General features: G+C 39.7%; 1 protein-coding gene across 13 annotated transcripts in view; it reads right to left on the reverse strand.

Annotated features, from left to right (window-relative positions):
• Positions 1-17,806, reverse strand: part of myo18ab (myosin XVIIIA b) — a 125,207-nt gene that overhangs the window by 26,893 nt on the left and 80,508 nt on the right. For all 13 annotated transcript variants that reach the window (XM_051065728.1, XM_018700348.2, XM_018700378.2 and 10 more), the window contains 13 exons: positions 15,181-15,324; positions 14,865-14,954; positions 14,487-14,606; positions 12,682-12,793; positions 12,374-12,501; positions 11,787-11,941; positions 11,091-11,214; positions 7,833-7,940; positions 5,749-5,841; positions 4,174-4,284; positions 2,870-2,974; positions 1,458-1,604; positions 1,134-1,247 (listed from right to left, as the gene is read on the reverse strand). In XM_051065728.1, the coding sequence (XP_050921685.1) occupies positions 1,134-1,247; positions 1,458-1,604; positions 2,870-2,974; positions 4,174-4,284; positions 5,749-5,841; positions 7,833-7,940; positions 11,091-11,214; positions 11,787-11,941; positions 12,374-12,501; positions 12,682-12,793; positions 14,487-14,606; positions 14,865-14,954; positions 15,181-15,324 (1,551 nt within the window). The remainder of the gene's footprint in view (positions 1-1,133; positions 1,248-1,457; positions 1,605-2,869; positions 2,975-4,173; positions 4,285-5,748; positions 5,842-7,832; positions 7,941-11,090; positions 11,215-11,786; positions 11,942-12,373; positions 12,502-12,681; positions 12,794-14,486; positions 14,607-14,864; positions 14,955-15,180; positions 15,325-17,806) is intronic.

The raw sequence follows: 17,806 nt of genomic DNA on the forward strand, positions 1-17,806 counted from the left end.
ACAGAATTTCAAAACAAACAGCTGGTGACACATTCATCCTGTCTTCGCAATATCTTTTTCTCATTATACTTAACAGATCACACATTTTCTCCCAGTATCTGCTCCTGACCTACAGCTGTGTCAAATCACTTATCTCTACCTGTCACTTGTCTGTGGACATTTCTAAACTATGTAGTCAAACTCAAGGTACCATGTCCTATCTACATTTAACAATGTGTTAAAAGATGGACAATGATGATGGAGATGAGGTTATTAAATGGGTAGTGAAATAGGGGCCCAAAAGTATATAGGGTGTTTTATTGGGACTGAAGTGGATGACTAATATCTAATACTTAAGAATTGTTGCTGTGGAACTGTTACTACTTGTGCTGAGTAACAGTGAGGCTTCTAGTTCCACCATGGTGTTGGATGGTGGTTTGTGCTGTTGCAAAACCACTAATCAATCAGTCATCAATACCATGAGCCTCATAAGAATTTAATGAAATTCATGAGCCTTTCAGACAAACACTAACCTCTAGATGTTTCTATAAACCTTAGCACAAACATTTACTCATTCAGCTGAAAAATAAAGTGCTTTGTGTTGCCTGTCCAAGTAATTCAGTATGTAGTATGTACTGCCTCTGCCCTCGGCCCAGAATAGAGGATGGGGCCACATGGCTCTTTTGTTGCTTGGACAAACTCAGTCTCCCACGGTCCTTCTCTTTTTCGCACCTATGTGTAAAATCTTCCCAACTCCAGCTACCACTGGTCACACTGTATGGCCTAGGACCCGTGCTGTCACTCTTCCTCTCTCTCTCTTCTCTTCTCTGCTGATCTTCAAAGGAGGGGACAGATGTGTCCTCTGACTCCTTATCTCTGTCTGAAGGCAATCATTTGACATATCAACTGCCGCCATCCTACTGCCACAGATGGTGCAGCCGTATAAAAGCCTCAAAAACACAATCTATGATCACCACTCATGATAATTTCCAAATGGTGTGACAGCTTTAGCTTTTTCCTTCTATTTAACATCATGCAGTAAACGTCATCATAAACTTGATCAAAACTGCTACCTATGGTTGTGTCACTCCATGACGCTTCTTTGAGAAGTGGCTTTTAAAGATTGAGAGGAGGATCCAGAGAGCTGTACTGACCGTCTGTTTTGTTTTGGAGATGTCCTCCATCTGAACATGTAGGTCTTCAATCTCCACCTCCATGGACTTGCGAGCTTTAACTGCAGCCGCACAGGTGAACTCAGACTCCTCGAGCTGGAATGGACACAGAAATCAAGAAAAATGTATCAGTTCAATAGCCTCAACTCAACACCAAATAAACCCTGTGCATATAATTTACTACCTACTTGAAGGTAGTAAATTACATGTACAGTCACATTCAGTTATACTATCAATTTGACTTGATTTTTCATTTTTTTAACCGGTGCGGTTAGTGTACATAAAATGGTGCTGTTATGGCTGTACCTGATTCTTGAGCTGGGCAATCTCCCTCTTGCTGGGTGCATTGTTCTTTATGTGGTCCAACATGATCTGGGCATCAGCCAGCAGAGCCTTGGTTCTCTTCAGGTCCTTCCTCAAACGCTTCTCGGCCTCTATGTCACCACTTCTCACCTAGAAAACAGAGTTGAGGTTGGGTGACCCCACAGATATATCAGGTGATGACTCAACTCATTTAACCATTTAAAGGACAAATCCTTAAATTTTGTACCAAATACTTTTTAGTTAAATTTACATACAATTTAAGAGTTTGGCTTTTAAATGTATATACAGTACAGCTGGAAAATGACTTTGTGTTTCTGTCAATCAATGTCTGTTTTATTGCTGTGTTAGCTTTACGGATGTAAACAAACAATTAACAGCATCAGGAAACAATAATAATGATAATGTTAGTGAGTGTATTAAAAGGACCCATTTACTACTTCTACCTTCTTTCTATATTAAGGAAACATCCATCCAACCATTATTTATACTGTTTATCTTTTGACACATTTACACCTAACCTGCATGTCTCTGGAATGTGGGAGGAAGTCAGAGTACCCGGAGGAAACCCACTCAGGCACAAGGAGAACATGCAAACTCCACACAGAAAAGCCCCAGGCGAACCAGTGTTCAAACCTGGAACATTCTTGGTGTGAGGCGACAGCACTAACCACCGCACCACCGTGCCGCCTTAAAGACACATCATTATCATAATTTGACATCTTGACTCAATGCCAGCCAGAAAGTTTTTGGACTGGGGTGACCTTTTCTGATCACAGATTGTGCATTTACGGAAACAGAGCAGAAACTTTGTTGATGAAGTTTTGGGTTAGTAGTCAGTCAGTAGGAGAAATTTCATTTCACAAACTGTTAATATACGGTTGGGTGCGATCCCAGAGGTTACTTATGTTTTATACTCATTTATTTTGACTGGTTTTGTTGCAGAAAACCACTCTCTATTTCCTGGATGTCAAAGTTGGACATCAGTCTGGTCTTTATCAATGCTGGTGGCTCCCTACTTGGATTCAGCAAAGTCAGATAAATATTTGATTCAGTCAGTAAAAATGGATCTAATCGTAGAAATTCCCCACATCTCCACCCACACACCTCAAGAGCAGTAGTGCTATCTTTAAAACAATTCACATTACCAACAATCTCTTAACATCCAACTCTGCAAATATCAAACGGGTTGATGTGCTGTGAACACAGATCGCGTCCTGTTGGAAGGTGGCTGTCTCTTGATTAACTGTTTCACAAAAATACATTTAACTCAGATTTCACTATCCAGAGGGATGATGAGGGAAATCACACCATGGTATCTTTTACATGTTCTATCAAAGATCCTGTTCCAGTTCCAACCAGACTGGGGTCCATCACACTGTGTTCAGTGTAGTTACCTTGTCCTGTGCTGACAGAAGCTTTGACTCCAGCTCTCTCTTCTCTTTCAGCACCTTTTGCTTCTCATCATACTCTTCTTCGAGCTGGACCTCCATTTGCTTCAGCTAAATACATATACACACATACATACATGCATGCACACGCAAGCACACACACATGAACACACACAAGTAGAAATTTGTAAATTGATAATGCGTGAATTATAATAATATATTGTGCTAATAAATGTAGTAGATGTTGAGATATTTAAAACCAATATCTTATTATCACATTGGCAAAAATAGATAAATTCTAACACTGTCTGTTCTACAGTAGCTTGTGTTTACATATATCTCCTTCATATATTAATTCAGCATAATCCATCATTAAATAATACATCATAAATGTCACTGAAAGACAGTGTATCCCCAGCATGAGTGTGTGTAGAAAAAGCTAATTATGCATGGGCTAATGAGGGCTTGATTGGTGGTGGGCAGTGATGGGATGTCAGCCCTGGCAAAGCAAGACAAATGTAAAAGACAATTAATAACAGTAACAGTAATAAAGATAAAGGTTCACACAGATTCCAACAAGCAATGTGGCAGTTGAAGTTATAAGTGAATAAAAGCGACATTTCTGTAAGAGAAGAGAAAGTGAGAGCAGCAGAGAGAATGACATGACTCTTGAACTGATTGAACTGATGGAAGTGGCACTGTGGACAGGTACTGTATGTTAGTTTGTATGACCAGCAAACACCATCACTAGCAAATTAATCAGGAACAGATCAGGAAACAGTGACGTGATTACAACTAATTGGTCTCTGATGTACTACTCTACCACTAATTTAGATGTTAAACGTGTTAAAGGCACCCATTGTGCATCGTGCACGACGATTGAATAAAAAGATTTCCTAAAATCATAATAATCATCCTTAAAACTACAATAATACATTATAACATATCCCATTCTAGGAACCTATAAGTCATGAAATCTTAGTATCAGCTGCTTCAGTTTTGACCATTCTTTTTTAATCCACCATCTCGTGAGTCCCTTTAAGTAAGTATTTGACTGGTTGCTTTAGTCATTACTGATCTGGACATTTTGTGAGTCATTAAAAATCTGGAAGCAGGTAAAATAGTTTGTCTTTCATTGTCCTCTCAATGTTTCTCCCACTCTCTCTGTTGTGGTCTCTGTGGCCAGTCTTTACCTTTGACCAGTGGCCCACTTTCCCCTGATAATAAATCACAGTTGCAGAATGAGAAGCAAAAGCAATGGCAAACTTAAAAACACATAAATGTGTACATGTCTGTATAATGAACTTTACCTTCTTGCTGCACGACTGTCTGATCTCTTCCACCTCATCATCTTTGCTCTCAATTTCCTTGGAATGGGTTTGACGTAAGCGTTCCATCTCCATCTCGAGACGCAGCTTGGCCTGAAAGAAAGGCAGACATTATGTGCTCTGCAATCACATTGCTTACTTTCGACTGTGTTTCCAAATATTATTCATAAGCTTGCAAATGTGTACAGTACTTGGTGTTGTTCTCTATATTGCTAATAAACTCTGATATCTACTCATTGTGGAAAAACTACAGGGAGTTAGGCTGGAGAAAACCATAGCTTTCTCCTTTTCTGTCAGGGAGCATCACTGCAGCTCAGTCTGCTGCTGGGGTTGAAAACTGGTTTAACATGGATAATTTCACAATCCATGTCGGGCTCTGGTGGCTGCTGATGGCACTGCCTGCTAGCCCAGCTGGAGGCATCTAGTACTGGGGTGTACAGAGGATCCATGATCTTCTGAGTTTTTATCAAAGCCTGTGCTGTTGTACTATGTCCTTTAATTTATACTATGTTCATATCTAAAATAGAGCTGAGCAAAAAACATCATCATTAGTGGAATTACAGTATATTATGAAGATACAATCATATTTGTGGTTAAATGTTTTATAAAATGTTGTTAATTAAATTCTTCCCAGTAAATAGTTATAAAAACTGTAATGAAAAAACAAAATGAGTTTTATGGATGTTTTACAAGTACATACTGGGTTTGTGAACACATTGGATCATAATTTAAGTTATATATTTTCCATATCATGACATATATAAAGTAAAGTATAAAGGAAAGTATTATTAACGTAGTGATACAAATTTCAACTCTATTGTCCATAATCTGACACGTTCATGATCATTTAACAAAGCTGAATTAATTAACAAAGTATTAAGGAGTATTATCAGTTAGCTTGCTCCTCAGGTATAGCACACAGGAACAGCCAGATAATGTATGAGGGTAAGGGTTATCATGTCCTACTCTGCAATTATACCACCAAAATGCTAACTGCCTGTGGGGTTTCTATGACACTGTGCAGACACAACAACAGTTACTTTTACTGAAATTACTGCAATGCAGAGAAGAGGGAAGATGTTGGAGGAGATGATGTGTACAACCATTGAACTGACTGAGGCAAGCTTGCTGTGACATGTAGTCACATTTCTAGGGAGGTGCAGGTCAGGTTACAGCATAGACTACGAGCAGGGTAGGCAGCTACGGTACCTACATCATTGTAGAGACCAGTCGCAAAAATAAATGTGTAATGTGAAAAGTGTCACTCATAATGCACAAACTGACATCAACTCCACAGTTGTCCCAAGTTCTATGGATCTTTTTACTCTCTTTTATCTAACTTCTTTGCTTTGTTTTGATTTTCTGACAAAGTAAAATAATTTGATATTTTTCTCAGGGGCTGATGGATGACCAGAATAAAGCTATAGGAAATTGAGCATTGAACTTACCTTCATTAGGTGGACACTGTCCCCAGGGGTCCCCAGGGGTCAAAAAATCATCAACTGCAGCTATAATATTGTGTTGAATATTTTTCTGTGATGAAATATGATGTGATACCTGTTCTAACATCTGGATAGTGCCAGCCTGCTCATCCAGCTCCTCCTCCTGGTCCTTGACCTTGGCCTCCATGTCACGCAGCTGCTTCTTCACCTGAATAGTAAAAATAATAATATAAGTTCATGGCCTAAGGTACATGCTTGTGTAGTTCAACTCTTTTAGTGATTGTGGAGAAAAGTAATAACTTTTGTAGTATTTCTATTTTGTTTATTTGAAAATTGTATGTCAGCACTGTCTGAGAAAATGGACAGCATCAACCTTCATGCTCTGTGTACATAATGGCCAATCGATTTTTGTTTTGGAGTGGGAAGATGGAAAACAGATGACGCGCATTTCCTGTTTTCGGTTATGGAATAAGAAACCTGAAACGAAAAATGAGCCCTTTTTTGATTTTCGTTTTGGAACAATGAAATCAGAAAACAAAGATTTTTTTTGTTTGTTTGTTTTATGTTAACACAGAAAAATGAAAAATCTGTTACAGGCTTAAAAAACGCCTGTTTTGTCGTACATTAAATTATTTTTATTTTGGAAGTCACCCAGTGAACGATAGTACAAGATCGAATAAAGGCGAATAAGCAGGCAGGAGTTGTGGTCAGAAGGTGGTCGGCGCCTGTCGGGGCGGCAACCCAAGAACCCCAAGAGCCTGAAGACTCAGGGGGAGCCTCGGCCATATCTCTGGCAGAGGTAGTGGTGGTAGTTAAGGTGTGGACAAGATTCGCCCTGAGATTGTAAAGGCTCTGGACATTGTGGGGCTGTCGTGGCTGACACACCTCTTCAGTGTCACCTGGAGGTCGGGGACAGTACCTGGGGAGTGGCAGACCGGGATGGCGGTCCCTGTTTTTAAAAAGGGGGACTGGAGGGTGTGCTCCAATTATCGGGGTATCACACTACTCAGCCTCCCTGGGAAAGGTTACTCCAGGGTGCTGGAAAGGAGGCTCAGACTGATTGTCGAACCTTGGATTCAGGAGGAAAAATGCAGATTTCGTCCTGGCCGCGGAACAGTGGACCAGCTTTTCATTCTTGCAGGATTGCTGAAGGAGTCATGGGAATTTGACCAGCCAGTCTACATGTGTTTGGTAGACTTGGAAAAGGCCTATGACCATGTCCCCTAAGGGATCCTGTGGGGGGTACTGCGGGAGTATGGGGTACCGGGGCCGCTGATGCGAACCATCCGGTCCAACCAAAGTGAGAGCTGTGTACGCATGTGTACACATGTTCCCGGTGGGTGTTGGATTGTGTCAAGGCTGTCCCTTGTCTCCAATCCTGTTCGTGGTATTCATGGACAGGATCTCAAGGCGCAGCCAAGGTGAGGAGTGTGTCCAGTTTGGGAATCTCAGAATTGCGTCTCTGCTTTTTGCAGACAATGTGGTTTTGTTGGCCTCATCAGACTGCCTCCTAGGAGACTTGGAGATCTTCCGGGCACACCCAACTGAGAGGAGACCCCAGGGTAGACCCAGGACGCATTGGAGAGATTATGTGTCTCTTCTGGCCTGGGAACACCTTGGTATCCCCCAGGAGGAGCTGGATAATGTTGCTGGGGAGATGGATGTCTGGAATGCCTTGCCTAGCCTGTTGCCACCGCGACCCAATTCCGGAATAAGCATGAGGAACTGAAGTTTCTTATTCCAAAACGAAAAACGTGAAAAAGCTCATCATCTGTTTTGTGTTTTTCCACTCCAAAATGAAAATCAATTGACTGTTATGTACACGAACCCTTCGTACAGTCATCCACCAAATGTCCATTTAAACTAATCAAATACCCACTCTATTCACCTGATTTTGGTTAGGGTTGGGTTAGGCAGTTGGTTAACTGACAGTTTTCCTACAGTAATGTAAAATAAATGAAGCATTGAAAGTTACTGCCAACAGCTCCTACCTGTGTCAACATGAGACACTGAATTATGTAAATTAAAATAACAGCTGGAAAAATTGAGGTGTAAAACTTTAACCATTAGTGTATATATATATATATATATAAAAGATGCAAAGTTTCAATACAAGGAGTAAAAATACAATACAACAATAAATACAATCATAGAGAGGAATCATAAAAAAGAAGAAAGGAACAAGGGGAAGAAGAGGACCTTGGCCAGTGATGCCTCATCTTTGGATTCCTGGGAATTGAGGTCCTGCAGCTCAGCCTCCAGCTGGTCCAGCTTCAGGTTGACTGCACACATCTCCAGGTCCTTGTCCTGCAGGACAGATGGTTACATTCAGAACAGAGAGGAAGGGACTGTCAGGGGATTGCAGTGTGAACATGGAACAGGGACAAATACGCATACACATGCATGTGATGAGAGAAGGCTGACAGATAGCTGACCTTTATTTTATAAGTAATCAAGATCCACAAGTTTCCACAGACTAAATTAAAGAGGTTAAATTACATGTAACTAGAGACCACAAGATGGTCACCAATCTTTGAGCTTGGCTTTCATTTTATCTCAACTACACACCTGTAAACTTGTGTGACTGTATCTTGCACAGTTGTGACGCTAATGCAGTGATAATATCTGTCCACAGACAGACACTCAGACATGAGTTACACCTAGTGCCTGTCAACACGTTGATGTTCCAACCCATGAATACTCAGAAGTAATTACTACATTATTACAAAAGTCAGTACTGATAGGTTGGATGACACCCATCTTCAAACTCACCTGTCATTTTGATCTGACAACTGTGTTGCTATTGTGGAGACAAATCTGTCCACAAACAAACACTTGGCAAAGTACAAACCACCTCCTATCATATGATCCTATCTCAACATGACATCTGGTTACTTTTTATTGTAATTCCTAGAAATCATAACCAATTCAAGCTACTTTAAACAAATTTGGTGCACATGCTTGGATGCTAGGTCCAAGCTGCACAGTCTTAGGAAATTCTGCCTCTAAGGGGTGCCAGTTAAAACGTTTATATCTCATATAAAATTTTAGAAAAAACTTTTAGAAACATTACTTCACTGCAGCCTGTGGTAAGTGATGCAGTCTGCCAGTATTTTTTTTTTTTTTCATAATCAATTAACTCCTAAAACTCAGAAATGCTTTGCCCAAATGGCAATTTAGCAGTATACAGAATTAATTTATAGTGAAATTGATTGGAGACTGTTGGTTGTGTTGTAAAATGAATTATAACCTAAAGTGAGGACATAGTGAAAATAAATGTCTGTGCCAAACTGCCAAATGTGTGATCTAACTTCAATAACATATCTGAAAACATTACTGTGTTGACTATAATCATGTGATTGTTCTTTCAGGGTTTGAGCAAATATTTAAACTGCAGTAATCCTTGTAGATAGATAGCTAGATAGCTAGATAGCTAGATAGATAGATAGATAGATAGATAGATAGATAGATAGATAGATGCCAAGGCACCCAGATCAAGAGAAGCTTGAATAGTCCAGCTGCTAAAACCTGTCTATGAACCACAAGGTTCTGAGCTCCAATCCACCAGGGTTCTGGTGCTGAGTATTATTCCCATCTCTGCCTCACTTCACTTCTAGTCCAGCCCTCTACTGCAGACTCAGTAGTAAAGGCTTGAAATTCATCCTAATGTGGCTCCTTGCTTCACTTACTCACATCTCTTGCTCACATCTTAGAGAGGGTTTGAGAGAAAGATGTGAGGAAGAGATCAGAGGACGGAAGAATTATATTTATCAAGCTCGAGATCACAGGTGCAGTAAGCCTGATGTCCTTTTCAGGCTCAGGATTTTATTACCAGACTAATAAAGATAACCATGTCTGTCAGCTGTACAGGACTCTAGCTGTATATTTTGTCTGAATGAGCCAAGATAAACTTGGAAAGAAAAATAAGAAAAGAAGAGGAAAAGAAAAGTTGCTTGGCTTATGAAGAAAAAATAAAGCTTTATAAATGACATCAATGTCTCTACAAGTATTTTGTTTACAGCTTTACAAAATTTTAGTAAATCTGTTTTCACCATAGTCCAGCCACTCCCTTTACTGTCCCATCAGATCAACTGATTAATCTATAAACAGATTACAACTGAAGGGGTGTTACTGTCTTCTGGGAGCCTCCTCTCTCCCCACTCCCTGTCTTCAATGATGGTGAATTTCAAATAGTTCCAGGGTTGTAAAGGGGTGAGGAAGGGAAGTAGCATAAATTAGCAGAGTGTGACTGCAAGGTCATTCAGCTTGGGAAACTCGGGGTATGCATCCTCCTGTTTTTCTTGACTCTCTTGGCGACTCTTGCGCTCTAAAATTTTTTTAATCACATAATTCAAAACAATGTGTTTGTATACCCCACTTGTCACCACCTGCAGCTAAATTATCAGTTTGTGTGCCACATTATCATTTTTTGAGACTATACCCACTGAGAGACTGAATAATTCTTTGGACCAGTACACCTGTATTTTGACACAGACATTTTGGTTATGATCAAGTTAGGTGAGAGTTAAATATATGTTTGTAAGGTTTTTACATTCTGTAAAAATTTTGTTTAAAGTTTACTTTTGCTTAATTGCTTAATTTAACTTTGAAGCTACTGATGTGAAATTTAAGCCAGGCATTGGGAATATTAAGGTTCAAGAGTTTGATAGAAGACAAACTAAGTAACTGGCTGGACCTGTCAAGCAAACAATATGGGACTTGACATATATGGATGAACGTTTAGTTAACAACTGTTTTCATCAAAATGTACAGTATTACATTAAAAACAATTAAATTAACATAAATTTGGTTTCTAAGTGGTTCTGGAACCTTACTGTGTGATGAGCACCAAAATGTATACTGACTTTTAGTTCTTGTATTATTTTATTCCTCCACCTTGTCTCTTTTGTATATTTGTTATTTCCTGTTTTATTCTGTAGTAACTTCCCTGGTGTGTCTTTTGTGCTTTCCTGTCATTGTCTCTTTCCCACCTGTGCCCCATTAGTAATCATCCCCAGTGTGTATATCATCTTGTGTCTACACTAGTTGTCAGAGTCTTGTGTGATTTACCTGAGCTATATGGAGTTTTGTTCTTGTTGCTTCGTGTAGATTCTCCCTTGTGTTTTCCTGGTTTTCAGATTTCTTGTTTTTGGACTTTTACTACCACCTTAAAATCTGGACTTGTCACATTTGTCTCCGTCTTGGATTTGTTTGCTCTCAACACCCAAGAGTAAGCTGTTTGTACTCTGTGTGATAATTCTCCTGACCTGTCAAAGACTTATCCCATTGTCTACAATTGTGACATATTCTTGAAGTTCAGCTGGTTGACTAAATCTATAAACTGACAGCAGACAGCAGAAAATTCCAATATCACCACAGCTGTGTGTAATTACATAAATAGAAAAAAAATCAATCAATCAAGCTTGGTAACACAAACTGGACCACACAGACACAAACCTCCAGCTGCTGTCGGAGGCTGAAGGCCTCGCCAGTCAGCATGTCTTTCTCTCTGGCTAGTTTCTCCCGCAGGCTCTTCTCCCTTTGCACCTCCTCCTGGACAGCACTCAGCTCACTGTCAAACCTGCGCACAGAAACACACAAATGAATCATAACACGCTAATGAAGAGCAACTACTACTAATCTGATCAGAGATGATTCAAGAAGGAATATTTATAGGGAAAAAATCAAACAGCTTAAAATATACAGTATAAGGTTAAAAGAAGATCCTACATATCACCTGTTTTAAATACAGTGTGTATATTCAACAACATGCATACAATTAAAGAGCATGTCCCTTGCTAATAGTCTCTCTCTCCCTCTCTCTCTCTCTCTCACACACACACCTAAAACCAAGTCTTAACCCTAGAAAACTAGTCTCTACCCATTGGGACCTCAATTTATGCCCCCACTGTGACCCCATAGGTCAGTGAGCATTCAGGTCAAAGTCCTCACCAGGACATAAGAACAAGCACAGCATAATTCCAACAATCTGGAAATAATATACTGTATTTTATTCTTTCCAATCATTGTTACTACAGCCAAACTGTTGGACCCCTCTTGGTCTGTGGGAACACATCAGAACAAGGAAATGCAACTGTGTGAGGTCACATGTATCTCCAGACACTGCTCAAACATAACTGCGTGTGTACTGACTTCCTCTGTTTCTTTTCCAGGTCGTGGTTGCGGCTCTGTTGACCCTCAAGGTGAAGTTTGGTGTCCTGCAGTTCAGCTGTCAGTCGTTGGGTTTTCTTCTTCAGCTGCTGGATGTTGCGCTGGGACTCCTCATTATCAGCCTGCAGATCACTGATCTGCACAATCATATGTACACAACAAATCAGAACTGGAAAAGAAATACTGGGATGATTTGGGAGCCATGAAAGTTTTTGAGCCAATCCATTTTAACAGGTGTTGATACACAGAATAAGCAAAAAAAAAAAAAACTGAGCTGGCATAAGCGGAAAAGTCAGAGTCAAACCAAAGTTGAAATAATTTACCTTCTCAGTGATATGAGTATCTGTACAAAATTTCATGGCGAATCCATGGCAAAAATTCAATTTGGAAGTGTCTAACTTGGGAAGAGTCTTAAATCGCATCCATAGATGACAAATGTATTGAAATTCTGATTTCATTCGATTCTATTTGAAAATTAAAAATCAAAATCAATGAACTCTACAATTCATAGAGAGTGAAGCTGCACGGTAGTCATTATTTTAGTGAAACTCTCAAATGCATCTACTCACCCTCCTCTCCAACTGCCGTTTGTTCTGCTGCTCCACCTCCAGCTTGTCATCAAATTCCTGCTGTAGTCTCTTCTTGGTGAATTCAATCTCCCTGATGGCTCGTTCATACTTCAGCCTCCATTCTCCTCCTGTCACATCAGCATGTTCACATTCTTCTTCTTAATCTTGGATTGTTTCATATCTAAATATGCATTATTACATCAATGTATAGTCAGTAAATAACTGACTTACATACTCATTAGCAGTACTCATTGTGTGTTTCTGTTATTTTGTCCATATTGCATATGTGTGGAGGACCTGTGTCTGACCTGTGTCATCACCATCCATCTCTCCATTGAGTTCAGAAGCCCTAATGAGTCGAGCCTCCATCACCTCCATCTCCATGGACTCCATCTGTTTCTTCATGCTGTCAAACTTAGCCTGGTGGATGAGAGAGAGGAAATGGTCTCAGTGGCAGTGTAAACAAATCTGTCTCCCTGGAGTGCCTCACGTATTCATGTGTTGCACTCCAAATACAAACACATTAAAGGAAAGCGTTGATACTTTTGGATGTAGAACTGAAATGTCTCTTGCTGAAAGAGAAAGAACACAGTCAGTCCCATCATGAAGTGATACAGTGGCATTGATATTTACAAGTTTAGAAAATGTTGTTTCTTTTTGTCTCCATCTTTTGTGCCATATAGTGATTGTCATGTTTTTATATTTGGTGGCCATCTTTGGTGCAAAGTGACAACTGAAGTTGTGCTGCACAGGACTACATTTGTTGTGACATCTTTTCCCTTTGATCTCCTGTTGATGAGAACTTAAATCTTCTTGATAGTTAAAACTAGATAAAAATGTAAAGCACATTACTTGCTGTCTATGGTGAAATAGCAAGATCCAGGCATGTGCAATATCATATGATTGTGTGAGTGAGTGTTTATTAATAATAATAATAATAATAATAATAGAATAATAGATTTAGATTTAGATTTTTTTTATAGGAACGTCAGGAATATAACATACATAACATGTTTGTATGTATTTGTTTTCAGTTATATTAAATCCGTTAAATACCAAAGATTCTTCCAATATTCCCAAGCCAAGATACGCAATAATATAATGTGAAAAATCTGTTTAAATATCTGTCACAGAATCATACTGCCATCTACTGACCATGTCTTAGTGTCAATCCACACAATGAGACACAATGCTTTTGACAATTAACTGAATCACATGATTATTCCTCACATTCTGTATTATTCTTTTGCCTCATCAATTAATCACTGTTCTCTTGGTCACCTCTGTTACCAAGGCCATCTATCCCAACTGCTCTGGCCGGACGGAAAGCGTCCTGGTTTTCCCAAAGTTCCTCCATGTAAGAATTATGGAGGCCACTGTGATCTTGGGAACCTTAAATGTGGCAAAATGTTTTTGGAGCCTTCCCTATATCTGTGCCAATCCTGTCTATCAGCTCCACAGGCAGTTCCTTCTTCCTCATGTCTTGTTTTATGCTCTGACATTAACTGTCAGGTGTGAGACCTTGTGTGCATTTCCAAATCAGGTCCAATCCCTTGAATTTACCACGGGTGGATTCCAATCAAGGTATAAAAATACATCAAAGATGATCCAGAGAAATGGGAGGAACCTAAGCTAAATTTCAAGTGTCACAGTAAAGGTTCTGAATACCTATGTCAATGTGTGTCTAAATTCAATTTTTGATTTATCATTGTGGGGTATTGAGTGTATACTGATGTACAAAAAATGACTTAAGCATAAGGCTTCATAGTCTATTGATGTCACAAGAGGTGTGGGCTATAGTTGCAACAAGGGTGTGGCCTAAGGAAAGTGGTCAGTCTGTTATCATGGAAACACATTAGCATTAACCCACATAACCCAGCATCAGAGTTGGTGGGAACAAAACAGTCATTTACGAGTAGAACCTCTTATTTTATTTGAGCTCCAACTAGCATGCAAACCCAAGTCCCCCTATCCCCAGTTTTAAGCACTACTGTATGCAGTCTAACAAATACACTACTTATCATACCAGAATGGCAAGCCTAACTGAAACCCCTCTTGACAAAACTGAAATTCCACCATGCACAGGACACAGTGTGTGTGCTTGTGTCTCTACCTGCAGGTCCTTCATGTCCCGCTCCAGACGGAGTCTCTCAGAAGTTTCAGTCTCCAGCAACTGGGAGGCCGACTCCCCTGTGTTCCGCTCATCAGCCAGCTCTGATGACAGTTCCGTGATCTGATGCACACACACAAGATTTTTCCTCATCATATATATTTTCTTTTTTTTCCAGAGTGGGATATGTTGTATAGTGTATGCTGTAGCATATATTGTACAGTGATGTGTGAACCATTTGTTGGCCTCCTGCATTTGGAATAATTATACCAACAATGTAAACAGTGAACAATGTCTATTTTTATTTTGAATTCTTTATAGTTTTTTTCAGAATTCGGACTTAACCCAAATTCTCTTTTGTGCATATGTCTGTATGTTTACCCGGCTCTCAAGACGGTCACTGTTGAGTCTCAGCTCATTCCTCTCTTTCTCCACCTTCTCCAATTTCTGCTTCAGCTGCTGGATCTCTTCCTGAGAGTGAAGACAGAAGATGATAATGTTAATGATAGTTAGATGCATGTTTGTGAGGATACAGCAGGTGAAGTATTATTATCAATCACTGTGAAATTTTCAGTATGAAAATAGCAACGTTTTAGGACTTCATTATGGTCAAAATTCCAGGCATGTCAAAGATAAAGAACAGAATTAAATTCTGGGCAAACACTTTAAATTTTGAAAGATATTTTGATGTACTAACATCCTTGCCGCGGATCTGTTCTTCAGTGAGCTGCACCTCTATCAGAGGTTTGACAGTGGTAAAGAGCTTCCACCATGGCCAGTCTTTGACACCACGATTCTTCTTTATGTTCTTCTGGATACAGCGGATGGCCAAATCCTGGATCTGTTACACACACAACAATATTTGGCAGAGGAAAAAGACATGGTTGAATACTGTGGTGCAATAGGAGCTGTAAAGAGTATTTCTTCCAAAATGCTGTTCTTCCAAAGTGGCATCAAGGATTTCTACTGTAACCAAAAGGGCACTGAGTTTTCCCGTGTGGTGATGTATCAATTGAAAAAAAAATATGGATGCAGCGTTTGTGATATCACACACTGAGGGCATGTCTTTTATAACACTTAGCACAACTGAGCCACAGATTAGAGAACCACAGGTCTGAATAATAATACCATGTAATTCTCCAGACATTCTTCTACCCCTTCACTGCACCGCACTTTTGCATATACTGTACATTAATACTTCTTATGCCTTCTATTTGGAACCAATAACTGCACTTCCTACTTTTTTGATGATTTTTGACGATTACATGTATTAGATGCTTCTTAAATATATTAGGTGTAATACATTCTAATACATTAAAAACTTTAAATTAAGTTGAACCTGCAACTTGCTTTCAGTGGTCACGAAGAAATGAACCCAACTCCAAATAACATCAATTAGAAGAAAGTACCATTTACCCCGCGAGATGAGGCTCAAACTGAGTTGTTCAGGAGAGACAGAGCAGTGAAGTGGAACCAAAATGCCTTTATAATTATAGTTGGTAATTTTTATTTGGCAGGCCTGAGCCCAGTGCAGCAAGAAAGAATAAACTGAAATGATAATGAGAGGAGGACAGGGACCCAAATTACACATATGCACACACATGCACAGGCACACACACTAACTATATATACAAAAACAATACCAATGAACTGTGTTCACATGAGAAATCTTCTACAAGCAACATCAAAACTTCTGTAAAGTAATACACACACAAGTAAACAGATCCCCACTGGCATCTTTAGGAGGCAGTCAGTGCACAACAGCAGTGTTTTCCACTTGTCAGGCTCAAAGGAAAACACAAACATACACCAGACAAATGGTGTGTCTAGAGAAGAAAACTGAGACAAAGTCCTCTACAAGGGTAAATTGTAAAGCATCCAAAAAGCTCATTTGGCTACAATGCAAATGCCTCTCCTTGGGTTTGAACAAATTTTCAGTTCACTGTGACATAATTGTCTTTAGAACGCACATTAACAAGAACATACACTATTTGCCACTACCATAGTGACCAGGATCGTTAACTGGCAGGCCCTCTTCCAACATGATAGCAAAAAGAGTTACCAGTGATTGTGGGTAGGAAGCGAGTGAGGGATCATGTCCTTGTTGCATGATAACTCCTCCTAGTCCTGGGAGTGGGACCCTCAGTGAACTACATTAACTCAGTATGTGCTAGGCCCTGTCTGGGGTTGGGGAAAACTGAAAAGAAAGAGGTGGTTGCCTAGACCTTCCTTAACTAATGTATTGACTTTTGGTATGGTGTATAGGAACATCTCCGCTGAGTACGGGCTGGAAGTCCCAGTGTCAGAATGGAAGACACCTCAGTTAATGACTTTCTGTTCTTGACTCTTTCTTGTTGTTCTGAGTTCTGAGATATTTTTAGGCTGTCTCGCACACACAGCATGTTTAAATTTACCCACAGCTTATCAATGATGTTCAAGTTAGGGAAGGGCCATTCGAAAACCTTCAACTTGTGTTTCTTGAAGTAGTTCATAGTGGATTTGGAGGAATGCTGTGGATCATCACCCTGAGGTAGAAGCCAGCATCTTTTCAGCTTCACTTTTCTTGACTAACTACATGATATTTGCACCAAAATTTGCTGATATTTAGGGGAGTCCATTTGTCCCTCTGTCTGAGCAGTGTTTCCTGTGCCACTGGCTGTCATACAACCCCAAAGACTGTGGGTGAAGAGCTCAATTTTAACTCTGTCCACAGCACTTGTTTCCATAACAATCCTGTGTTATCCAGATGTTGCTTTGCTTTGATTTTTGTGATGAGAACGGTTAAGGCTTCCTTCTAATGACTGTTCCATTTCTATTTGTTCAATGGCCTAATGAGTTAATGAAAGTCTGAGTGAATAGAAGGGTACTACTGCTTGATTATTTTTTCTAAGTTCATGACATAAAAGTAACAATTAAGGTTTTAGATTTTAATTATAACTTTTCACTTCAAAAGCAAAAAAGGGGCACCAAATGTTTATATAAATAACTGTACATGCATTGAAGAGGGCACAGGGACTAGGGTGGAAGGCCATGGGAAAGGGGCAGCACATTGACAACTCTCTATCCATCCATTCAGGTCTCTTTGGCTTTAGCAAATTGAAAGCTGATCATTGGGGAACTGACATCTGAAGCTAAGATCTTGAGTGATGCTAAAGCATCAGGGGGCATGTAAAATAACATGAAGCTACAAGGAAATTCAAGAAGTATTTCAGAGGTATTTTCCTAAAGCCATAAATATATATTCCCCAACAGTTAATTGAGAACTTGAAACCCAAATGTCAAAACAGCTGCAACTCCATCTTACAGTTAAAGACTACAAAACA

This window comes from Lates calcarifer, linkage group LG21, assembly GCF_001640805.2.
Source record: "Lates calcarifer isolate ASB-BC8 linkage group LG21, TLL_Latcal_v3, whole genome shotgun sequence".
Taxonomy (NCBI): Eukaryota; Metazoa; Chordata; class Actinopteri; family Centropomidae; genus Lates; species Lates calcarifer.